The 25240-nt window shown below is 45.2% G+C and overlaps 1 protein-coding gene and 1 long non-coding RNA gene across 12 annotated transcripts in view; one reads left to right on the top strand and one right to left on the bottom strand.

The window, feature by feature from the left end:
* LOC127493243 (uncharacterized) overlaps positions 1-15074 on the bottom strand; it is a 128434-nt gene extending 113360 nt beyond the window's left edge. The window contains exon 1 of the long non-coding RNA XR_007923361.3: positions 14938-15074. This is a non-coding gene — a long non-coding RNA (uncharacterized LOC127493243). The remainder of the gene's footprint in view (positions 1-14937) is intronic.
* Positions 1-25240, top strand: part of TNC (tenascin C) — a 95596-nt gene that overhangs the window by 67273 nt on the left and 3083 nt on the right. For 5 of the 11 annotated variants that reach the window (XM_008273389.5, XM_008273388.5, XM_008273387.5 and 2 more), the window contains 11 exons: positions 1380-1652; positions 3674-3946; positions 9564-9686; positions 10983-11126; positions 13154-13273; positions 15056-15199; positions 16349-16479; positions 19391-19523; positions 21213-21364; positions 22151-22247; positions 23110-23271. In XM_008273389.5, the coding sequence (XP_008271611.4) occupies positions 1380-1652; positions 3674-3946; positions 9564-9686; positions 10983-11126; positions 13154-13273; positions 15056-15199; positions 16349-16479; positions 19391-19523; positions 21213-21364; positions 22151-22247; positions 23110-23271 (1752 nt within the window). The remainder of the gene's footprint in view (positions 1-1379; positions 1653-3673; positions 3947-9563; positions 9687-10982; positions 11127-13153; positions 13274-15055; positions 15200-16348; positions 16480-19390; positions 19524-21212; positions 21365-22150; positions 22248-23109; positions 23272-25240) is intronic. The other 6 variants (XM_089319827.1, XM_008273390.5, XM_089319834.1 and 3 more) reach the window with 2 other exon arrangements.

Raw genomic sequence — 25240 nt, 5'->3', positions numbered from 1 at the left:
TTTGATAGAGTTATGGTTCTTGAGAGCTCTTTACATGGAAAAAAAAAAAAGACTCAAAAGAAACACCAAGTGTTTCAAAATAAGTACAGGAAGTCCAAACCACAGCAAAACTTAAGTCCCTGCTTAGCAGATGAGGGTATGCATTCACTTATTCATTCAGTCACCAAACACTTCTTTTTAAAACATTTTTCTTTGTATCCCATAAAATTAGACCCTGGGCATTATTGCAAGGTCATTTAGCTCTTTGAACGTTTCCATGCACCTGCAATGGAAAAGAGGTTCTAAACTGGACAAGCCTTGGCCATGGAATTCCCATCCCCAGCCCCTCGGTTTTAAATATATATACATATATATGTCCACCATTACACGTGCTGTTAACTTAATAGAGAGGAGGTGCTGAGCCTTCTCCACTGTTCCTGCTACTGACTCAGAGCTTATTAGCACTGACAGGTTTTGCTAATTAGATGTTGCCTTGGGGTATGGATAAGAACACAGAAGTTGGAGTCAGAAGCCCCAGCTAGAGCCCAGCTTAGTCACCTAGTGGGTGCGTGATCTTGGATAAGTCATGATCTCTCTGTTTCCTTCCTCATCACTGTAAGGATTAAACAGGATAATGAACGTAAAGCCTCATCAACTGAATAATTACTAACAGGAACTTGTTGATACAACCTCACTCTTTTTGGGAACCTGAATCTACAAAATAACCCTTGGGTACCTGAGAAAGAAGAGTGCCTGGGATACAGATGTTTGGTGAATGAATGAAAAAAGGGATGATAGACCTCACTGAAGACCCGGATATAGCCTTCCTTTTAACTTTATCCAGGAAAACAGGGGGAAAAAAATAGCAAATCTTACCTTTATGTCAACTTGTAAGGGTATTTCACTAAATGGCCTAACCAACTTGATTCAAAATGTGAGCTAGAAGTGGGATAGAAACATATGAAGTACAGCAAAAAGACAAATAGAAAACTGACTTGCCTCATGACTGAAGGCAGTAGGGAATAGAGGAAGGAGTCCGAACCCAACATAAGAGATCCTGCTTACACTGGGAGAAAACCATGGCCTTCAGAATCAGATCCAATCAAAAACTTTGCCCTGTCTCACAACAGCTTATGACTTTGGCCAAGTTAATCTACCTCCCTGAAACTGTTTTCTCACCTGAAAAATGGGGCAGGTACCTACTGCAAAGGCTTGTTAGGAGGATGATACATGCTAACACTATCCGGCACCCAATAAGCTCTTACTAAATATTCATTTTCTGAGTATAACACACTGAATGATTGACTGGGTATCTGCTGGTGTTCTTGGAAACGGGTACTGTCCTGGCAACGTCAGTGCTGCTAACCTGCATTATTTTTACCCCTCCCCCCTTCTTTCAGAGGCCCTGCCCCTTCTGGAAAACCTAACCATTTCCGACATTAATCCCTACGGGTTCACAGTTTCCTGGACGGCATCGGAGCATGCCTTTGACAGCTTCCTAGTTACGGTGGTGGATTCTGGGAAGCTGCTGGACCCCCAGGAATTCACACTTTCAGGAACCCAGAGGAAGCTGGAGCTCAGAGGCCTCATAACCGGCATTGGCTATGAGGTTATGGTCTCTGGCTTCACCCAAGGGCATCAAACCAAGCCCTTGAGGGCTGAGGTTGTCACAGGTATTTCAATTCAAGTGAGCCATTCTCTCCTCTTCCCAGTCCCCTTCCATTTGTCTACCAGATCACGTGATTTTAACATCTTTGTCAATATTCTCTGCTTACTCCATAGATGTGGACTGTTTTGTCACGTCCTCCCATACTACCCCATGTCTTATGTATCTAATGAGCACTCCCTACTGCCACCCTAGCAATGAGAAGGTCGAAATGTTTCCACTTGGTGTCCCAAATCCTTGTAGACCATGTCTTGTCCATAGCTCTTACATACTTACTCCATGTCACTTTCCCTTGTGTTCATCCTGGCTGGTCCCCAGCTACATTTCAGCCTTCTCAGGAAAAATATACCAATGAGTATATTTTGAAAATGTACGTGAAACTTTTGCCACCTCAAAGTCTCAAAAGTGATCTTAACAAATTTACCCAGGGAGTTCATTACTGGCAAACCATGTATGAACTGATATCAATACACACTAACATCAGAGAGAATCTTCAACACAGATTAAATCCATAATTTTCACATGATTAATAATTCCTAGAGAAATAAAACAATTACAATTTTAACAGTCAGAAACCTGTGTTTCCCAAAGTCTCTCTAAAAATGAAAAGTCTTACTTGATGAAGGAGTTCCATGTTCGTGTTTCTAGTGTTCCATGTTTGGGAACACTGAGTTAGACAAAGTTCAGCAGGATCTTTGACCATGAGGCTTTTTTTTTTTTTTTTTTTTTGACAGGCAGAGTGGACAGTGAGAGAGAGAGACAGAGAGAAAGGTCTTCCTTTTTGCCGTTGGTTCACCCTCCAATGGCCGCCACGGCCGGCGCGCTGCGGCCGGCGCACCGCGCTGATCCGATGGCAGGAGCCAGGTGCTTTTCCTGGTCTCCCATGGGGTGCAGGGCCCAAGCACCTGGGCCATCCTCCACTGCACTCCCTGGCCACAGCAGAGGGCTGGCCTGGAAGAGGGGCAACTGGGACAGAATCCGGCGCCCCGACTGGGACTAGAACCCGGTGTGCCGGCGCCGCTAGGCGGAGGATTAGCCTAGTGAGCCGCAGCGCCGGCCGACCATGAGGCTTTTCAGAGCATCTTAATGTGCATTGGTGGCTCCAAGAGCAACTCCTCCAGGCGTATTGATAATGGATGCCTTTTAAGGAAGAAGATCAAGTAGAAAGTTTGCTTTGAGCACACTTTGGGAAACTCGGCTCTAAATTTACCTTGAAATAGAGTTTTGTCTAGTTAAGACAATCCAAGATGAAACCTTGGGGCAAAAATTCAAGGTATCTTCAGAAAGTTCATGGAAAATGTGTATTACAAGCATAGATTTCATTTTTTGTGCCACAATAAACTTATCTTTAAATTCCACTTTCCCATAAACTTTTTGAATGACACTCAAATGTATCACAGGAGGTTCAAAGCCTCAGTTCTGCCATCTGAACATTTATGTAATGGTTAAAATGGCAAGGAAAGAAAGTCAAGGAAGAACAAATAGCAGGGAGTTGGAACCTTCTTTTGTAGAACAGATCCAAGAACAAAGCAAAAAGACTGAAGCAGTTTAAAAGCCATTTTGGTCAGGCTCAAGGGAAATGTAATCAGAAGTGTCATCAATGGCAGCTCCACAGATCATTAATGCTGGTTTATTTGTCCTTTCAAGAAGGTCTCACAGAGGATGGGCATTCAGCCACGGGAAGACAGAGAGCAAATGTAAACAAGTTACTGGCTTTGAACTTGTTTAATAATGCATGGGAGGGACCAATGCTGAGTCCAGATGTGGATTTATAGAATTGCTTGTAGACAAAACTCACATATGCAAGCATACATGTAGCCTGTATTGACTGTGTTAACACCATCTCTCCCCTCTCGTAGCCCTACTAGACTTGTTCATGTTGAGTGATTTTGTTTTTGGTATCTCAGGATACTTCTGTCCTGAAAGCTGGGGCATCACTGCATTCTGATACCCTCACTGGAGAAAGCATTCCACGGGCTGCTAAATGTTGTTCCTTCCTCCTTTCCCCTCCATTTTCTCCCTCTCTAGAAGCCGAACCAGAAGTGGATAACCTTCTGGTTTCAGATGCCACCCCAGATGGTTTCCGTCTATCCTGGACAGCTGATGAAGGGATGTTTGACAGTTTTGTTCTCAAAATAAGAGACACCAAAAAGCAGTCTGAGCCACTGGAAATAATCCTACCTGCCCTTGAACGTACCAGGGATGTTACAGGTCTCAGAGAGGCGACTGAATATGAAATCGAACTCTATGGAATAAGCAATGGAAGGCGATCCCAGCCAGTCAGTGCTATAGCAACAACAGGTACCGTAAACAAACAGGAAAAAAACAAGAAAAGTCATGAATTGAGGGTTTTCTTCCCACAGGTGTCCATGATCACAAGAGTACTGGATGCACACAAGCTTGCCTTCAAACCCTGGCTCTTTCAATTATTGATTGGGGTATTTTGGACAATTTGGCTGTCTTTATGCAGAAAGAGTGTGGTGCCTATGACTTAATAGGATTGTAAGGATGAAATGAGGTAATTCACATAGAGCCCATATCAGAAGGCCTGGCACATGGCAGGAGCTGGGCAAATGAGAGCTATTCACATTGTCATCAATACATTATCATCATTATAATTATCACATATCTTAGATTCCAAAGACTCTTCTTTCCTATCTAGAGTGTAGTCCATGGAAAATGGAATTTAAATACATTTTGTGTAAAACCTTTTCTAAACCCGTGCATACCATGAGTCTTCAAAAAGCTTGTGGAAAATGTATATTATGAAAAACCTCTGCATAGATTTCAATGTGTTTTTTGCACCAAAATAAACTCATTTTTTATTCCATTTTTCATGAACTTTTTGAAGAACGCATCTACTATTTTTTTTTTATTAACTTGACAGGTAGAGTTATAGACAGTGAGAGAGAGAGACAGAAAGGTCTTCCTTCCGTTGACCCCTTCCATTCACCCCCCAAATGGCTGCCACAGCCAGCGCTGCGCCGATCCAAAGCCAGGAGCCAGGTGCTTCTTCCTGGTCTCCCAAGCAGGTGCAGGGGTCCAAGCACCTGGGCCATCCTCCACTGTCCTCCAGGGCCACAGCAGAGAGCTGGCCTGGAAGAGGAGCAACCGGGACTAGAACCCAGAGCCCACATGGGATGCCAGCGCCACAAGGCAGAGGATTAACCAAATGAGCCATGGCACCGGTCCCCCCTTCTATTATTTCTTCATATTTTATCCAGAGATGCATTTTACTGTGCTTTGGCCAAGAGTTGTAGCTCCATGAGGTAGGGTTAATGAAGAAGTGTCAATGCACCTGTCAAGATTAAGATTTAGCCCAGATTCCATGTCAATAATCAGTGCGATGGCTGGCATGGAAGAAGCAAAGACCTCAATAACTTTATCCCATACTGGGAACAACTTGAAAAGGCACCGAGAGAGGGAAAGGAAAGTCATTTTCCATGTGAGCTGTTCCAAGGAGAAAGAAGTGATTAATAACATGTCTTTTCTAATATCAGTAAGACTAACGTGCCTCCTTAGAGAAAAAAGGAAGGGCCTGCAGCTGGGGGTGTGTGTGATTTACTTCAGGACACAGCTCCTTCAAAGAGGAACCAGAGGAAAAGCTCACAAAATCACAGGCAGAGGGCAAAAGAATCTGGGAAACGACGTAGCTCGGGGTCTCGTTTGTACATGAAGATGTGATGCCCAGAAAGGTGCAGTCAATGGTGGAAGCTACACAACTAGATCTCAAGTAGAACTCAAAAGACCAAGTCATTTTAACAGAAAAAACCCTGTTCCTTATTGTCAGGGACACCTGATCCCAGAGAAGGTCTAAGTCTGCTCCTCCCTGTGGCTGCCCATCAAATGCCTCCAGATCAGAGGCAGAGCTGGATTTTGACCTGGGTTTATAAACACCACTCTTCAAAGTTTACATCTGATCACTGATTTTGTTTTGCTGACCCTTTTTCTTTCTAGCAGTCCTGCAGTTCTAAAGCACATGAGAATGAATAATCATGAGCTACTTTTTTTTTTTTTAAGAACAAAAGGAAAGAAAAGGGAGAGTCATTTCTGAAAAGCCCTGTCTCTTTGATTCCCTTTTCTGGGGCCTTGTAGATTACAGCCAAAGAAAATAGTGTGCACTTGCACACCTGTGCTCCAGGACCCGGAGGGGGTCAGGAGAGGGGATTCCATACAGCAGATGTCTAATTCTATCTTCACCTTGTCAGCTTTATAAAGTCTCCTTTCTGTTTTTCTTCTTTTCTCCTCTCTTCTCTGGCATCCCTTAGACCTTTGCAAACCCATCTCTGTATTGTGCTAGCCCTCTTCCTTCTGGTGAGGAGTGGCTGTGGCTCCACCTCTGGCTGAAAAGCACCGTCGCCCTCTCTCCGGAGCATGAGCCCAACCGCTGAGAGGCAGTGTTGCCTCCTGGCTAAGCCGGCACTCTCTGAACAGAGTTCAAACCTGTTACCAGCTGTGTGACCTTGGACACAACTCCCTTCCTCACTGAGCCTCAATTTCCTCATCTGGAAAACAGGATTTAACTCAAAGGTCTGCCTGCCATGAGTTTTAAATAAGATCGTGAATGGCAGGTGTTTAGCAGAATTCCCTTGCACATACTAACCACATTAGCTATTATTATGCTTGGTTTTTATTTTTTTATTATTTTTATTTTTTATTTTTATTATTATGCTACAAATTTTAGTTTTAATGGACTACTTGTTTCAAAATTATAAAGTTAAAAATGTATACAGTGAAATCTCTATTCTACTGTATCTCTCCACTCAGCTACTCTATCTAAAAGCAACCAATATTACCAATTCCTTATGTGTCCTTCAAGAAATACACAATTAGACAAAATTAGACATAAATTTATATTTTTTACTTTTTCAGGAGGGCACAATGTTTAACATAGTACCCATTCTTCCATACTTTGTTGTGTTTATTTTTTAGTTGATCTCAGAGATTATCCCCAGATATTATTTATTAACCAGTTCCCTATTGATGAACACTGAGGTTATTATGTTATTGTTCATTCTATCAGTTCATCCTAGCAATTGCAATGGCTTCTCTTCATCTCTGCAGTTTGAGCCTCTTCCTGCCAATAGCCTCAGCTCCCTTTAGAGAGACACGGAGTTGCCCAGTGCTCCTTCTGCCTCCAGGAAGTTAAATGTCAGTGAGCTCGTCACCATCATGAGGATCCCCAGTGCGCATAAAATAGGGAAAATATAGTAGCACCTGAGTAAGGTGGCTTAGTGCTTCTCTTCCGGAGGCTCCTACAGCCCTCCTCAGGTGTACAGAGTGAGGACCCAGAAGGGTTTCTTGAACCTGTCCCACCCTGACCCCCACACATGTACTCTTCGTACTCTCTTCCACCCCTGAGGCCAATAGGGTGTTCAGTCCCTCTCCTCCTAACTCCCAGAAGGTGCCCCACTCCCAGCCTGACCCATTTTTCCCTGCCAAGCAGCCTCTCAGCTCCTCAGCTTGGTTCCAATCCAGATGAACTTGAAGCCACCCACAACAGAGCTGAGAGGCCGTTGTGTCCAGGGGCCTGGGTCAGAGGGTCTGCAGACACATCTGCTTGGCATCCTTCCGCATGACACAAGCCCTTTGTGCTCAGTACCTCTGACTCTGACTCACATGCTCCCCCCAGAAGCATGAACGTAATAACCACCAATGGAGTAACTGACACACTTGACCTCATGGAACCTCCATGACACAGGCAGATCCAAGCCCCGTTTCACAGAAGTGAAAACTGAGGCCTCAGGGGCCAACGTATTTATAAGTAGTGAAGCCAGAGCAGAATTCAAACCTAGGTGGGTCCAACTCCAAAAATCCTTGCTCTGAAATCAGACTGCCTATAGTAGTTGACCCTTTACCTTTGCATAGGACCTAACACATTAAATGTTCCATAAAAATACATTGGTCAATGGCTTCATAAGGAAAGTCATCCACTCCAGATTTTGGAAGGCAACTTTTTATGGAGAGAGTAAATAGAAGTCTACTTCAATCTCCTTGGGAATGCTTATCAGTTCCAGAAATCTCTCTAATGGAGTTTTATTTATTTATTTTTGAAAATTGACAGTCTCCTTGAAAAGAGACAAGAAGCGTTGTCTGGCCTGGGTCTCCCCAACTTTTCAATTGCTGTGATTCAGCTGCTCTGTGTATAGCATCTGTTGTAAGGGCCCTATTCATGGCAAAAAAAAGACACACATAGAAAGTTCTGAGTTCCAAAAACATCACCCCCTTTGACCCTAGAATTCCACCACCAGTGGAGCCATTCTTCCAAGTTGTGCACAGCTGTCTTCCCACGGCTACTTGTACCAATCACATCTCCCAGGACTGTGATGGACAAGGTTGCTTATTCCTATTTTATCAAGATAGGGCAGAAATTATTACCACTTTGCAGATGAGAAAACTGGGATCCAGGGATGAAAGCTTTGGCTATAAGCTACACCTCCTAAAATGTGCCAGAACCCAGAGCCATGAGGTTTTCAGTAAGAACAAAAGCCACAATGAGCCAGGCTGGCAGAGGAGACCCTGAGGCTGGAATTCATACACTTTTACTGGGGTTTCATTCTCAGTGGGACTCCTCTATACCTTTCCGGGGGGAGTACCCTAGAATTCATGGCGAACTACAGAGGAAAGAAAATAGTGAGGGCAATCATTTTCATGCAGTTCTCACAAGAAACCAGATACCATGCCAGGAGTTTTTATTTTCATTATTTCTGCTAATCCACAAAACATTGCTGTGGATGGGTTCCACTTTCCCCTCTGGACAGATGGAGCAACTGGAGCTCACAGAAGTGAAGGGACATGCCCCTGGTTACCCAGCCTCTCAGTGGAATTTGGACAATCAGGATCTTGCAGGCTCCAGAGACCTTGTGGTTTCCGAAACTTTCCATGGAGAGGGCAAAAACCTAGGCAGCCGCAGAATCTGGGGGTGGCATGCAGGTCACAGAAGAAAGCTGAAAAAGGAGATGTCTTAGAGATTAAGACATGGGGAGGGGAACAAATCTCTCTAAATGTCTGTGGGTTTCAGAGCTTAATAAGCAACGTGGGTTGGAGACAGGAAAAGATGAGGAAGGAGCTCCCTAGAGCCTGAAAATTGTTTCCTGAATTTTCTGGTTAAGCTTGGTCAACTGAACAGGGTGAAACCTAAGCCAAAAACCACACGAGATGAGCCAAGGAAGCTGGGTTTGAAGGCGGGTAGTATTTGGAGCCCTGTGGCTTCCTTTCCCAACAGGTAGACCCGGTGTCCGTTGCGTGTTGACTTTGGGGAGGGTCTCAGGCTGTTCTTCTGGACTGGCCCTTCTTTCAGTTCTAAGAAGCGGTCTGTCAAGGTCATTTTCCACAGGAGCATCATTTCCAGGATCCTGGGCAGTGCTTGGCTCTGCTGCCCAGGCCTGGAAACTAGAGAGGCCGCATCACAAAAATGTTTGTTGGAGAACAGATCCTCAGTGTGGTTCTTGGTAAGATGGCTACAACCACACCTTCTCGGAGGTTTCTGTGTGAGGATTCAGTCTTATACATTGCAAAGACCTGAACAGCTTCTAAATCTTGGTATTACTATCAAAAAGGAACTCAACTGCAAAGATTTGGGAGGGAAATGCTAGAAACCAAACTAGAAGGCAAGGTAGCACATTTCAACCTGTAAAACCACTCTCCCTCACTTGCTTGGAAGTTGGTCTTAGTGTTCACACTGCCCCTGAAGAAACACAAATGACTACTCTACAGTTCTGGGCCCTGTACCTGCAATGAAAGAACAGTTGCTTCTAGCAAGTCTCTGTTTGACCACAGATCATCACATCGTCATCCTACAGTCTTGACTCAGCCATGATCTCCAGGCACTGAGTTTTCCTGGATAAGGAATCCAGATAGCAACACTGAGCAAGACAGCTAACTGTTCTTGGTTTCTCTTGTGTTCTTTCCTTGGCAGCCATGGGCTCTCCAAAGGAAATCGTTTTCTCAGACATCACTGAAAACGCAGCCACCGTCAGCTGGAAGGCACCCACCGCTCAGGTGGAGAGCTTCCGGATCACCTACGTGCCCTTGTCAGGAGGTAGGTGACTCGGAGAGGGGAGCTGGAGGAGGAGCATGGTGGGTTTGTGTTGAAAGTAAAAGGGACCCAGATAGTGCCCATCTCCCCTAAACATCACAGCCAAAGAAAACTATTTCCTTGTTTCTGAAAAGTCCCCGTTTGTAAAGTTCTGTGAGGCCCTTGGAAGAAACTACCTTGTGAAGGGTCTTTGTATGAAGACCCTTTCTGGTCTTGAAATCCTAAAATTCCATGAGAAATAAAACTCAATGAGAAATCCAACAATAATGTTTTCATGCAATGACAAAAGACTAAAAATGCATAAGTCTTTCCACCTTGGAGCACAGTCATCTCAAAAACTAGTCTTGGGTGCCCAAGTCTGTCTCAGTATAGGATACAGAGTTGTGATCCCAGCAGAGCTGCAAGTTCTAGTTCAGAGTAAGTGGGCTATGAGACTGCTTCAAAAATCTCGTGGAAATGCAATTAAAAGATAAGTTTATTCGGATGCAAAAACTATTGAAAGCCAACAGATAAGGAGTCTTCCAAAAGTTCATGGAAAATGTATTATGAAAAAAAAACCTAGAATGGAAATCAATTTTTGAAACAAAATAAACTTATCTTTAACTTCATTTGCCATGATTTTTTAAGTATTCTGACAGAGACCACAGCATAGTCAAATCCATCTAAACACACTCTGGAAGATAGTGAGCTCCTGTTACCACAGATGTGCCAAGAGAAAATAATTGATAACCTCCTAACAGATGTGCAGTAGCTTTCCTATGGGGAGTTTGACCAGCTCATATTCAAACTGTACACTAACCAGGCAACTCTTGGAAAGAGAAATTCTGTGCTTGTTAATAAATTTAGTGCACAGACTTGACTGTGACCATCATTTCTTCCTAAATAGAATTTCTGCTAGTAATGGAGACTGCATAATCTTAAACCAAGATAGGAGTTAAACAGATCAATTATGCATCACATAGGGAGCTTCCCATATTCTTTGTGGGAAAGAAAGGAATTTAAACTTACACAACATGCCCACTCTCTACAGAACGGAAACTTGCCATTTTTAGTATGTTGTGACTTCATGTTTTTTCCTCTCCTGGGCTTGGTTTTTGGCATCTTCACCAATGGAAAAAGCATTATAAAAAAAAAATGTCTTTCCTTATGCCAGAGGGTAGGAGTAAATGAAGTTTAAAAAAATGGTTATTGGATAAAGATAGTGTTTCATTTCCAAATGGATACACCCAGCCTTGGGGCAACAGTGAATATGCTTCAGTAAAGTTCACCACTCGCCTTCTTGTCTGTACTGTGATCCAGGTCCACCCACCACGGTAACTGTGGATGGCACCGAGACTCAGACCAGGCTGGTGAAACTCATCCCTGGCATGGAATACATTGTCAACATCATCGCCACCAAGGGCTTTGAGGAAAGTGAACCTCTCTCCGGGTCACTCATCACAGGTGTGTTGTGTTTGGCATTTTGCCTTTCAGAGCTCACGTATGCATGCTGCATTATTTCTCACCTTGCACTATGTGGCTTGTGACTTGGCAGCTGGAGGAAGCTCTTCTTTGTGTAATCCTAGCGGAAAGTGAATTGGATTCAGAGCACCAAAAGCCTCCTTTCTCTGGCCCATCCCCAGCCTCTGAGGAGCAGGGAATCTTACGTGCATCCTTATCCTTGCCAAGTCTCTGTTTCCTGAAGCATTGTGGGAGACCCCAAGTTTGGGAGTGAGATTGGCCTGGCTTAAAACCCTGTGAGCTGCCAATTAATTTCTCAGGAGTCCACTTTTCTTTTCTGTAAGATGGGCACAATCCAGCTTCCCCCCAGGGTGCTGGAGACTCTGTAAATGTCAACAGGTGTACCCTTTAGCCTGCCACCTTCTCACTTTCTCCTCCTCTTGCCTGGAACCGATGTGAGACTTCATCAAAACAGGTGCTTCACAGGGACAGGTGATGAAGACAAAGCAGCTTCTATTTGGCAGCCACTGCATTTCAGCCAGTGTGACCAAACCCTTCACATTCAAACCCCACAGCTATTATCATTCCCATTTCACAGAGGAGACAACTAAGACCTGGAGGAATTAAGTACCTTGACCAAACCCACACAAGTAGTAAATGCTGGAGCCAGATTTGAACACAAATGGTTATTTTCCTGCTATGACCTGATTTGTCACTAGAGAAGAGGGAAATAATGAACCACTCTGAAGGAGAATGAGTGGAACATTTCTCTTCAGACAGCCATGTTTCTAAACAATTTATCCTTTGATCCATGAACAACTGCCCAGTCCAAACCATCAGAGGATCCAAACAATAATCCTTATAGGAAATTTTAAAAATATCCTAGTAGCCTCAAAGAATTAATGAAATACAACTAAAACATCCCATCTGAACCCAGAGTCCTGTTTATCCTGCCACATGGGCTCTTACTTTCCCAAAGACATCTTTCATTCATGAATTCTCCATGGCAACAGATCACAAAAGCTGGGTGCATTTCTCCCAAGATCCCACTGTCATCACCAGTTAAAGGAGATTCTGTGCATGCAAGGGATGCAAACAGAAGGAACTCATAGTGGGTTCCCCCAATTACTCTGCCACATCCCGACTCCCAGGCCAGTTGTTTCATGTTGAGACTCAGGTGCCTCATCTGGGAAGTGAACGATTGATACTGAGTTCCATCCTCCCACTGCTCCCATGGAGTAATTGAGTAGCGAACGCAAAAACAAAAGGGAAAAAGTGATATCTAGGTTGGCTTCCAAGAGAGGGGTATTGGGCAGTGGAAGTGGTCAGTTAAAAGAGGCCCAGGGAAAATAAACCTTGGGTGTCAACGCTTACTCAATTTAAGTCAATTGAAATTCACACCCAAGACTCCAAATAACTTTAATAGCACTTGCAATTATTGAGAATTTCCCTGAGTACATTGCACACATGTTGTCTAATGGGTCTTTATAGCACTCACCCTTTCACAACCAAGACAGTGACATCTGCAGAAGGGAAATAAGTTTCAAAGGCACTGGGCAGAGAAGCCCCAATAGAACCTAGACTGCTAGCTTCTAGAACCTGGCTCCAGATTATCTTCAAATCACTCAGCTACAGATATTGCCCAATGCCTAGAAAAGCCTTGAGCTGTCTTAACTCTGTCAGGTCTCTAAGGTCTTTCCCTGGGGAAGGTGCTATGAACTGTAATCCTTGTCGTGTTTTCAGCCCTTTTCAATTTATATGGCAGCTCCCCACCTGTAATAGCATGTGAAAATCAAACAACACTGAGGAAAAAAACAGCAGAATTATTATCCCCACTTTACAGGTGAGAATATAGAGTCCCAAAGTAACCCAGCCAGCAAGGGAAGGAGTCGTGACTCCAAGCCAGGTCAGCCTGACTCCAGGCTCAGGATTCTAAACCATCTCAGCGTCCTAAGCAGTGTAGACAACAGAGCGGCTGTGGTCCAATGTCCTACCACTTGACTGCCCCCTCTCCCCACCTTTCTTTGCAGCTCTGGATGGTCCGTCCAGCCTGGTGACAGCCAACATCACTGATTCAGAAGCCTTGGCCATGTGGCAGCCAGCCATCGCCGCTGTGGACAGTTACGTCATCTCCTACACAGGAGAGAGAGGTAAGGCCCTGCCCAAGACTCCCCCCACTCAGATAGCCCCGCACAACTCTTCCACCGCTTCCTCCATTCTCTGTGCCATTTGATACAGGACTACCAAGGCACATGGGTAGGTTGGAAAGGTCAGTCATGTCCTTGGGACTCTTCAAATGCAACCTCGGAGGAGGCCAGTAGACCACTGAACACAGCAACAGGGAAACAAGGCCCACCTCCAGCCTCCGCACGTCTTCCTAGCCTGATTCTTCCTCCCAGCTAGTGTCTCTGCCTGTTGGTGAGAGATGCCATCTCTGGCAAGCAGTTCTCATCCTCCACCAAGGAAGAGAGATCAGACTATTTCAGACTACACTGGGGCGCCTGTGTGTCTTTGAGGCCACAGAAGAGACCCACTGCAGCAAATCTAATTGAAAAATCTGAAATGATTTCTCTTTGTTTTTGCAATAAGCCTTTTCAATTCACCCAGTTGGCAAATCAAACACTCACTCAGGATACCAGCAAACCAAGATCACCAGAGAGTAAAATCAGATATAAATAAGAGAGAATTCTTTTCAATGAACCCACCAGTAATTTTTTAATGAGCTATTCTAGAAAGACCTCTCCTCTTTCAACTGCCTGGCCTATATCAGTTTCATATTTTACAGTTCAGTAGCATTTTGTTTGCAATGACAACCTGCATACTCCACGGTGGAGTATGTGTCTGGGAACACAGGTGCCATTACCTGTGCCTGGTCCTTTGAACATTTTAACTCAGGCCTGGTGACTGCCTGAGAGCATTCTTTTATGAAGACAGAACAAAGCTGGGGGTGGGAATATATTTGGGCTTATTCCTTTGGCCCTTTAATTCTTATTCCTGTAAGTGAATTTTTCAGAAAACTTCAGGTGTTTTAAGTCTCAACTAAAATAAGTCAGGGTATAGTTTATGGGAATCACGGAAACTGTGTGTTTGGGTTTCAAAAAGGCTTTGGTCCAGAGGGGACAAGGGGCTCCCGGAGGACAATGTGCAGTGGCCCACTTGTCCCAGTTTGCAAGGGGCTTTCCTAGTTTTCACACTGAAAGTTCCATGCCTGGAAAACCCCTCCGGTCCTGGCAAACCAGGTGGCTGATGGCCTAGGATTAGGAAATAAACAGACACACCTGGCCACTGTGGGTTCATTTCCACCACTGGACGTTGACCCAGAGGGCCTGAGAGTTAGCAAGGAAACATGAGGCTTTGTGGCCCCTGATTTAACCACATTTGGTGAATTACAAAAGGACATGTGAAAACGTTTAAGGAGATGGAAATACTAACAAATGAGTTGATCATTACACACTTTGTGACGCACTGAATTATCACATTGTACCCCATCAATGTGTGCAATCAAGCCATTTTTAAATGGACTTGCGAGTTAATGGAAAAGCAGAGAGAGTAAGCAAAGGAACAAATTAAACTGGGGGTGGGGAGACTCGAGGCTCGGGATGCTACCTGCAACTCTCCTCTTGCCGGTTCTTGTGTGTCAGCCTCAAAGCGGTTCCAGCCGCTTTACCACGTGGAAAACAATTTTCTGACCCCCAGTTCCCCTTCCCTCTGATTTGGTGCCTGGAAAAATCCGCTCTCCATATGATAAACTCTTTGCATATGAGGTGAGTGCCCAGGAGAGGGAAAGGAGTGTGAGTCGTTCCAGAAATCAAACCTGCTTTTCCGCGGGTCACTGGAAGTTTCTGAGAAGGAGGCAGTGCGCTCTTTGCCAAGATCGCTGATGGCTCAGACAGGGAGAGGTAATGGCCTGGCTTCGCGTATTTCATGTGCAGCTCCGGAAATTACCCGCACGGTGTCTGGGAACACGGTGGAGTATGCTCTGACGGACCTCGAGCCTGCCACGGAATACACACTCAGAATCTTTGCGGAGAAAGGTCCCCAGAAAAGCTCCCCCATCACCACCAAGTTCACAACAGGTACGAACAAAGCCCCCTGACAGCCGGGGGCATCTTTCCCAGATGCCCACCCACTGCCTGTTCCTTCAGCGGCAACCCCTGGCCAACTCTTCTCTCTTAAGTCAGGCCCTTGCAATGTGATGACCTTAGCATCGGTTAAACTCGCCCGTGCCCACTCAATCAGGGCCTGCAGAAACACACCGCTTCCTTTTGAACTGAAATGACCCCGTTCTCCCCACGGGCACGGAGAAGATTTCAAGAGGAGGGCTTATTAAGTGGAAAAACAGTTCTCCCCTCCCCCAGCCCTAAATCCAGCCCTTTATGATCCCTGTTCCAGGCAAGGAAATATTTTTGAACAGAAAGGCCAGTTTTCCTAGATGTCCGTCCGGTGTTTATGCACTGAGACCTTTTTACAAACCTCAGATGGCAGGGAAGTGGTCTCAGGCCAGTGAGTTGGATGTTGGCCCTCATCTGTCCTTCTACCTAGAAGCAAGGGGTTGCTACTGATGTTTGCAGCTGTACCTGTCGGCCCAAATCCAACCGAGACCCGTCAAGACCATGCTGTGCTATGCAAACCCAGCCCTGAGGGTGCTGTGAGCCATGGAAAATCACAGGGCTCAGTTCTGGGCTAAGATTGGTCCTAAATTAATTTTCCGGGTTCTTGCCTTTTACTTAGAGAAGGATTCTAAATACAGGTCCAAACACGGCGGGCAGTGTGATAAACTTTATTTACAAAGTGAGAAAAATACACAGGCCCGTTAGGGCTTTATTAAGGGAGAACGGGCCAAAGAAAGGGAATCATCATACCCTGTTCTGCTCATCCTGAGCCCATGAGCAGGCGTGCAGGCAAGCACGTTTTAGAAAAGCGGAAGTGTTTCCGTGGCACCGCCCCCACATCCCGGGTAGGAGGCAGTACTTCCTGCGGAGGGGTCCCCTGATTGACTGGTAGGTGAACATGGCAACACAGAGGAAGGAGGTACGGCTTCCAGCCCATGAACGTAAAATTATCTGTCTAAGCTTTCCCACATCAGCTTGACCTTCTCATCTATAAGGAAAGGTCCTTGCCCGCAGTCACGCCCGTCAGTGGTAAGGAGCCTCTTGACGCCCAGCTGAGATTCCTGTCCGTCACTTGCTGACCTATGGCGCTATCCCCTGTCGTGTCTTTTCCAGACCTCGATTCTCCAAGAGACTTGACTGCAACCGAGGTTCAATCAGAAACTGCCCTCCTCACCTGGCGACCTCCCCGGGCCTCCATCACTGGTTACCTCTTGCTCTATGAATCTGTGGATGGAACAGTCAAGGTATGTTGAAGAACGTAAACCAGCCTGCACTGCTGCTGGGAGAATGCGCGTGGTCTTTAACACGGTAAAGCATTACCTCATGCTGTTTCTCTGCCCCAGTGCGGATGGGAAGCAATAATAATAATAATAATTAGTAGGGACCAGACACCATGCCAGGCCTTCAGAATAAAACCCTCCAGCCTCCCTCACTCTAATCAGACCCCAGCTCTGCCAGCCAACCAAGAACCACTGCCTACAAGACTTGAGGATGCTTTAGGAGCTGGACTCTTGGTCCTTCCATGTTTCTGAGCAAAGACCAAGAGCTGCTTCTGCGTCTTTGCCAAATATTTGATCTCACAAGTGGTTTCTTTATATATTGCAATATATTTTACCATGTGCTCATGACATCAACTTAAATCTGTTTATATTTGTTGTTAATATATTTATATGCTTCCCCATAATTTTTCAACCATTTTAAAAAATTAAATATTTCCATTTTATTTTTGAAATATATATATATATATATATATATATATATATATATATATATATCTTCTATCTGCTGGTTCACTTCCCAAATGCCTGCAACAGGCTGAGCCAGGCTGAATCCAGGAGCCTGAAACTCAATAGTAGGCTTCCATGTGGGTGTCAAGGACTCAAGCACTTGAGCCATCACCCGCTGCTTCCCAGAGTGCAGACTAGCAGGAAGCTGGATTGGAAGTGGAGCTGGCACTGGAACCAGCCACTACCATAAGGGATGCTAGCATCCCACACAGTAACTTTTAACCTTTTCACCAAACACCTGCCCCTCTTTTGCTTTTTAATTTGAAATAACTGTAGATCTTCATTCAAGTGGAAAAAAAAAATTAACTTTTACCTTCTAAATTGATATTGAGTTTTTCACTTATCCCACTTTTTATTTCCAAGATATTTTTTCTGATTCTCTGCACATTCATCTTTTTCTGGCATATTGTTTGTGTTTTGTGTTTCATCTTCTTTTACTCATGATACACTTTGTTGGTATTGTATTGTACAGCTTGCATAGTTGCTGCTCTCAACTTTCGTTTTTCCCTGTTTCACTGTTGTTTTAGTTCAGTTTGGATTTAGGTCTCCCTCTTTTATGTTGGAATCAACCACCAAGTGTCTGTTGGTCCTCCTTCATCCTTCTGTACTCGAACCAAGAATGAAAGAAGTAATTGGGAGTTCAGCTGCATAGTAAGGGCTCGCCAACAGGAGGGGGTTTAGCAAGGAACCAGCAATTTTATTGGGAGGCCCCAAATAGCAGTGCTACAAAGCCTGCATTCTCACTGTGTACAAACCTTCAGTTCATCTTATATTTCCAGGGCCACACCTCAGCCTTCCCAGGATCTGAGGCCAGTAGATTTGAATCCAGAGCCTCTTCTCTGGCTCAACCTCTCTAGAGAGTAAACCTCAGCTTTCCATCTGGAATGAGAGAGATCAGCCAATCTGTTTCTTATACAAAGCTTCTGAACAAAACAGACCTTTGTCCAGCCACACCCTACAGTGGCCTTCAAAGAATTTTGGCTTTTGTAGATTTTGGCATTCCTGAACTTGCAGAACTCCCTGGCAGACATCAGCCAGCCTCCAATTGGCTCGGCCCATTGTTGTTGAGTAGCCCCTCTCCCCCGCCACATCTCTATTCTGCCCCTCAGGGGTCTCTGCATCACCTACTTTCCTTCCAAGCTGCTGTTGCTGTTATGTGTCTGTGGCTGTCTTCTCTTCCATTGCCTTCATCTTGGTGGATTTCTTTGTACCTTACATCCTTTATTCTGATCTTAGTGGGCATCAGAAGCAAGTCAAATGAGAACACAGAACTGTCACATCTCTGAGGTCCCCTCCCGGTCATGCATTCCAGGATCTGTGTCCACCTGAATCATGAGCCTCACTTCAATCTACCCTGATAGCCTAGGAAACAGCTGCACAGCAGCCTGGAGAGCTGACTGGTAATTGTATCTGCAAGTAATTCAATGAGCCCAGCTTTGTGTCTGACAGGTGATCCTTCCCCCAGGGGCCAGACCTGGGGGCCGCACCAGGGTCGGTGGGTCACTGACATTAAAGAGGCATTCACCCCAAATGCCTTTCCCACATGGCCAATCCACAACTTTATGTGTCTTACTCAAGCAGTCAACTTTGTATAGGACAAAAAGTCCTGGGCAGGAATTCCTTGTGTATCAACTGTTAATGGTGAATATGTTTGCTATTGGTGTTGTATACTGCGACCTGCCTAGTTTTTCTTCCAAGATTTTTTTTTTCTGTGTTTCATTGTATAGTTTGGTTTGGCTTGTGAAACCAGGATGCAAGACTATTCTCTACCACCCAAAATTATGGAGTAGGGGCAGTTCTCTTAGGTTCTCTGACACTCACAGGGTCCAGCCACAAACTACAGGTTGAGTGGGCCACACACCTCTGTTTCCTGGGTGTCTCTGTTCTGGAAGAGATGCAGGGTAGGTTAGCTCTAACCTTCATGACACGGTGCCTACTGAGCTCTTAAAGTCACCTGTGGACTCGAGAGGTTCCCAAGCTGACTACACAGCAGAATCATCTGGGGAGTTTCTTATACATGACCCCATTCCTTGCAATGATCAACTTTAAATTGCATGGCTTAGCACTTAAGGCCCTGTGCAGTCTGGTCTTTGCCCACCTTTCCCACTGCTTCTCTACCTAAAACCATGTATGGTTGAAGTAGGTGTTGCCTCTTCACATTATATTAATTTACTCTGCCCCCAGGACCTTTGCTCATGCTGTACTCATCTCATCTCTGACATTCCAGCTGGGCACAGGTAGCCTGGCACAGAGGAAGTACTCAGTGGATTTCTGTTGAATGAATTTATGGGTGAATGAATGTCTCCATCGTTTATACCCTGAGAATCTCTGTGGCTAAAAGCTACTCTCCTCTACCTTCTGCCCTTAGGAAGTCATCGTGGGTCCAGAAACCACCTCGTACAGCCTGGCTGACCTAAGCCCATCCACCCACTACACAGCCAAGGTGCAGGCACTGAACGGGCCTCTGAGGAGCAAGCTGATCCAGACCATCTTCACCACAAGTAAGAGGGCCCAGGAAGCATCCAGCCTTGGGATCCAACCTGCTGACAAAGTCAAAGCTGCACTTCCTCTTTGACTTCTGCTTCAACTTTTTCAAACAAATCTATGAAAACTATCAATTTCTTGATATAACCAGGAAGCCCAAGGAACATGGGCATGGATGAGGAGGTAGTTTATGGGCATCCAGTAGAAGGGAAGAAGGGCTGGCAACAAAGCCATCTGGGTTCAATCCCCATTTCCACTGCTTGTTCTGTGTGCCTTAGGAACATCACTTCCATTCTACAAGCCTCAGTTTCTTCATCTGTACAATGGGATTATAATCCTCCCTTCCTTTCGAGGACCTTGTATGGGTCACTGAGGTTTTATAGTTAGTTGTACTCCTAGTGAAGTGTGTGATGCATATAACTGGGTGGCTCTTTAATACGTAGGACTCAATACAAGCTTGGGATCCCTTCTCTTCTCCTTCAACCAATTAGTATTTACAAAGCCTTCCAGTTTCAAACGAGTTCAATGGGCCAGGATTATCATGCCCAACCTCCTGGTGCAGACAGCAAGGCTCCAGAGACTAATTGACCGCTCAAGGCTGCATTGCGAGTTAGAGTTAGAGTTGGGCTTGGTAATCCAATGCCGAGAAGCCTACCCTGCTCCTGCCCCTGAGTAACCCCTGCAAGTAGCCAGCAGGCAAGTTGTTCTGCTGCTGAGAGACGGCATCCACTCATGAGGAAGGGAGGAGCTCCCCTTTGGAAAGCCCTGAACCAGGATACCTTGAGTGCACCCCAGCAATGCCCCACCCTTCACATTTCACTAGACAGAAGAGGATGTATCCTCTGTGCCAATCTTAGGTCAGGTGCTTAGAGCACAAAATAGAAGTGTGTCCTAAAGGAATTTTAAGACTAGGGCTGTGAAATAAATAAGAAAACAGCTCCTGATTCAACCTCAAGGCAAGGAAATGGATGCACATCAGGGGATGGTGTTAGATCAGAAATAAAGAACTCATGACCATCACTTCTCCAGCCCTCAACTAAGCACAGCCCAAAGATGGCCCCTTTCTATCAAGTGTGTATTTTTTTGTATCACATTGCTGTACTTGGAACGTCCCAGGCATTCTTGGTTTATCGCCCTTGGATTCCCAGCCTCAGATCAGTTAAATGACCTCTTCAGTGCCACACAGCCAATCAGTGGCAGGTTCAAGACTGGAGCCCTTGTCTTAGAATAATCTAAAGAGGCTAAGATGTGTGTTGTGGGTTGAAATATATTTGTCTGAGGGGCTGAAAGAGCCAAAGCTTTGGTCAGACACTCAAAGCAACTTGCACCCTAATTAAGGTCCCCTGATCCGTGGTTGAGTTACTCACCTGGCCGGTACCTGGATGTCCATCAGGTGCTACTTGGCTGCTTCAGGCAGGTCCAGGTTAACGTGACACGTCCCCTTCACAGAAGCCCTGCTCTTCTACCAATGGATGACTTCCATCATTATAAGGGCTCAAATTGGTTCCCTTATGTCCATAACCTCTAATCCTCACAGTACCTCCAAGGTCGATTTTATCCCCATCTTACATATGAGGGAACAGAGACTCAGAGAGGCCAATTTGCTTACCCGTGGGAGTGTAGCCAGTAAATCGCTGGGCTGCAATAGGGAAGCTCTTAGCCCATTCCCCCTGCTCTGAGCTTTGTTTTTTCTCCTTATCTTGCAGTTGGACTCCTGTACCCATTCCCCAGGGACTGCTCTCAGGCAATGCTGAATGGAGACACAACATCTGGCCTGTACACAATTTACCTGAATGGTGACAAGGCCCAGGCACTGGAAGTCTACTGTGACATGACCTCTGATGGGGGTGGATGGATTGTGAGTATCACCTTGGACTCCAGAATTCTCAGGGCTGGAGAATGGGCAGAGAGGGCCCAGCAGGGGATGGAGGAGGGGTTTTCCCTCTCCCAAAGAACTCTAACACCGATGTACCTGAGGTTTTGCAAGAGAGCACCTGTCACATAGAGGTACTCGGGAATAGGAAAGAAGCTGGGGATATATAAAAGTAATTTCCTTATAATTTATTTCACCTGACCTGCATCCAACTCTATGATATATAAATGACAGGGCTCATCAAAACCATGAGTTGTGTTCATTGGCACAGGCTGAGCATCTACTGGCTTCCAGTCACCGTGTTAGTAGTTTTCCAGGAATAAATTCAACCCCACTACCCTACAAACTGGGTAGGATTTTTTTCTAATTGATAAACTTTATTTTTTTTTTTCAGAATAGTTTTAGGTTCATTTTGAAATTGATCAGAAAGCAGAGAGTTCCCTGATACTTCCTGTCCCCACACCATACACGGGGTCTCCCACCATCTACTTCCTGCTCCAGAGTGGCGTGTTTGCCACAAGGAATGAGCCTATGGTGACATATCACTATCACCTCATGCTGGGGAGTTTGTTAAGTTCATGTTTTTTCAGGTGAGATCACCAAGGTTTAGAGAGAGAAAGTGGCTTACCCAAAGTCACAGGGCAAATTAGTGATGGACAAAGCTGTGAACAGGTCCTGTGTCCTCAGTCCCATGTTTCTTCCTCTCAGGAAGTTGCCTGCTATTTCTCTCGATAACCTAAGCACATCCAGGTTCATTGATTATGTTCCTAGGTGTTCCTGAGACGCAAAAATGGCCGTGAGGACTTCTACCGAAACTGGAAGGCCTACGCTGCTGGGTTTGGGGACCGCAGAGAAGAATTCTGGCTTGGTACTGCATCCCTGCACTTCTGAATCTGAAATATCCCTTTCTGCCCTCCTTGTCATTCTTCCTAACCCACAGTGACCCATGGGGGAAATGAACTAGGAGGGGAAAAGATCTGGTAGTAGGCAGACCACCAGACTCTCAATGGAAAAGACTATTTAAATGGCTGAGGATCTTTCAAATAAAACCCTGCTCAAGGGAAATCCAACCTCCAGGCCAACCTAGGGGTGGGTGTTTGGCACAGTGAGTAAGAGGTGCACGTTCTATGTCAGAGTACTTTGGTTCAAGTCCCAGCTCTGCTCCTGATGCTAGTTTCCTACTGATGTGCACCCTGAGGAGTACCAGGTGATGGCTCCCTCATGGGAGACCTGGGTTGATTTGCTGACTCCCTGGTCTAGACCCAAACATTGTGAGCATTTGAAGAATGATTCAGCCATCATCTGTCTACTTGTCCATCTACTCCACTCACTTTTTCCAATAACCATCTACATGGAGCATTGTTCTGTGCGCCATTGCCTTTATCACACATTGCCTTGTATTTCTACTTCTGCCTTTATCACCCATTGCCTTGTATGTGTAAGGAGCTTTAGAGTTTAAAAGATGCTTTGATCACCTTATCCCCTTTGATCTTCTCAATACTCTAGGCTGTTGGAATAACAAAAATGTCAACCCAATTTTACCTGAAGTTCAAAAACATCATCTGTATTTACTTGATGTTGTATCCGTAAGGAACAAACCAAGTTTTAAGCCCAAGTCTGTGTGATGGGAACCTCTTTCAAGTACACCACCTGCAGCTCTTACAGGGTACAATAAAATCAATGGCTTGGGTCACTTTGGCTTCTCAGCAACCCTTGCCTGTCATCCACAGGTCTGGACAACCTCAGCAAAATCACAGCCCAGGGGCAATATGAGCTGCGAGTGGACCTGAAAGACCATGGGGAGACAGCCTTTGCCGTCTACGACAAGTTCAGCGTGGGAGATGCCAAGACTCGCTATCGGCTGAGGGTGGAGGGCTACAGTGGGACAGCAGGTAGGTACAGGGCAGCCACACTCAGAGCCTCCAAAACCACAGAAACCTGGCTGGTGTCTTCTGCTACTTCCTCTTCTCCTTCCTTCATTCAGTCAACAAATATTTGAATACCTAGTAGGTGCTAATGCAGAAGAGCTGTAATTGAAAGGGTTAGGCAGGTGATAGGAAATAGACATAGGGTCGTTGGGAATCAGGCCAACCAAGATAAATTTATAACTACCTTCATTCAAAATCTGTGTCTTTGGTATCCATTTATGAATGTCCATTATATAGAATTGGAAAACCAGTATCTTGGGGTCTTTAATATTCAGCTAATCCAGGACATCTCAATTTATTATGGGCATATGACCAGTGTGGAGTGAGGCCAGGATGCTACATTACTTGTGCTGCTACATTTCTGGTGCTGCTGCTGTTGCTGCGGTATAAACCACGCTTTGAGTAGCAAACACTCTACTCCATCACCTCACTACTTGACTCTCTTCTAAGATACCCTTGCCATGCAGGTCATACAACTCAGCCTGCAGACACTATGACCAGATGCTCCCTACTCCCAACGGGCCCTTTCATTCCTTGTCTGGTTCATAATCCTAGTCCAGGTTTTGAAGATTTCTTTGGCTTGAAATGGCCTCTTGTGTGGTTTTCTGGTTCCACGTTAGAGGAGAAAGAAATAAGGAAAAAGGAAATAAGGAAAATAAAGAAATAAGGAGAAAGAAATAAGGGCCCAGTGGTAAGGCCTTCTGGGGAGCAGCCTCTTAGGTAGCATTTCACCTGCATTATCTCTGCTTATTCCTCAAGAAGATTATTTCAGGAAGGTCCTGCTAGCTTACACTCAAAGAAGCAGGCCCAGGAAAGCTTGTGGACTTGCCCAAGGTGAAGCAACTCACGAAGGCAATGCAGGTGCCTGCAGAGAACTTTGAGCAGCCCTGCTCTTGGCAACAAAGAGGAAACAGGGGTGAGAGCGGGGACCACCCATGCCCACTTTGAGTGGCTTTTGTTCATGTTTACGAAAACATAAGAGACAGATACTATGGCACATTTCCAACCTCTCTAAGCCCTGAAAGAAAACACCCATAAATGGAAGAATCCCTGGATGAGGGGTTGCCAAAAGACAGGCTCCCATCTAAGGGAGGCACAAAGCTCTCTTGAGATGGGAGTTTGGTGGTCACAAAGGGAGATACCCAGGGGCAAGTTTGGTTTTCCTTCTTGCATTCCTCAAAGAATTCTGACATTTCCTCAGCTGGAGCTGCCTTCAGGCGAGAAGGATATTGTTACATGCAGAGAAAGTCACCCAGCAGGAGGAATGTGGCCCCAGTCCATCTCTGTTTGTATTTCCAATGTCAGAGGAGCCTTAGTAATTCGCATTAGCAGGACAACCCTAGGAGGCCTGCATTTCTCTGTGCCTGGCCTCCTGTTTCCTCTCCCTTCTCTTGTTCTGCCTGCCATTCTCTTGCTCATCAGTCCAACAGGTGCCCAGGTTCCTTTGATAACTTGCTGTGAAGTATCAGGGTAGAATTCCTCAGCATCTTGATTTTTGGGGGGATACCGCACTTGGCCCTGGGTGGGAGTGAGGGGTCACCAAAAGAAATGGCACTGAATCACTCCTCCTATTCAATATACCAAATTACAACCTAGAGTCCCAGATAGTGTGATCTATAAATGAGCTTTTTGTCTAAAAATAAGAGAACATTGGTCTGATAAACACTTCAAAGATATAACTGAATGTTACACAGACTGTTGGGCAACATCTAAATCTTGAAAGGGCTTAATTATAAGTATGGCTATAAATACTTGTCTGTGAGGGAAGCATTATTAAATGCAGATGTTTCACCTTATTCTCTGAGGATTTTTATATAAAAGGAATGCAGAAAAATCATTTTAAAAACTACATTCATAATAACTAATTGCACACCACTCTCAGTGTTTATACAGGGCACCTTCATGTCCAGTGTCACAGCAGCCCTGGGAGGTA

Source organism: Oryctolagus cuniculus, chromosome 1, assembly GCF_051225735.1.
Source record: "Oryctolagus cuniculus isolate XC-2025 breed Fujian yellow rabbit chromosome 1, ASM5122573v1, whole genome shotgun sequence".
In the NCBI taxonomy this organism is placed as follows: domain Eukaryota; kingdom Metazoa; phylum Chordata; class Mammalia; order Lagomorpha; family Leporidae; genus Oryctolagus; species Oryctolagus cuniculus.
This window is presented reverse-complemented; position numbering and strand designations above follow the sequence as displayed.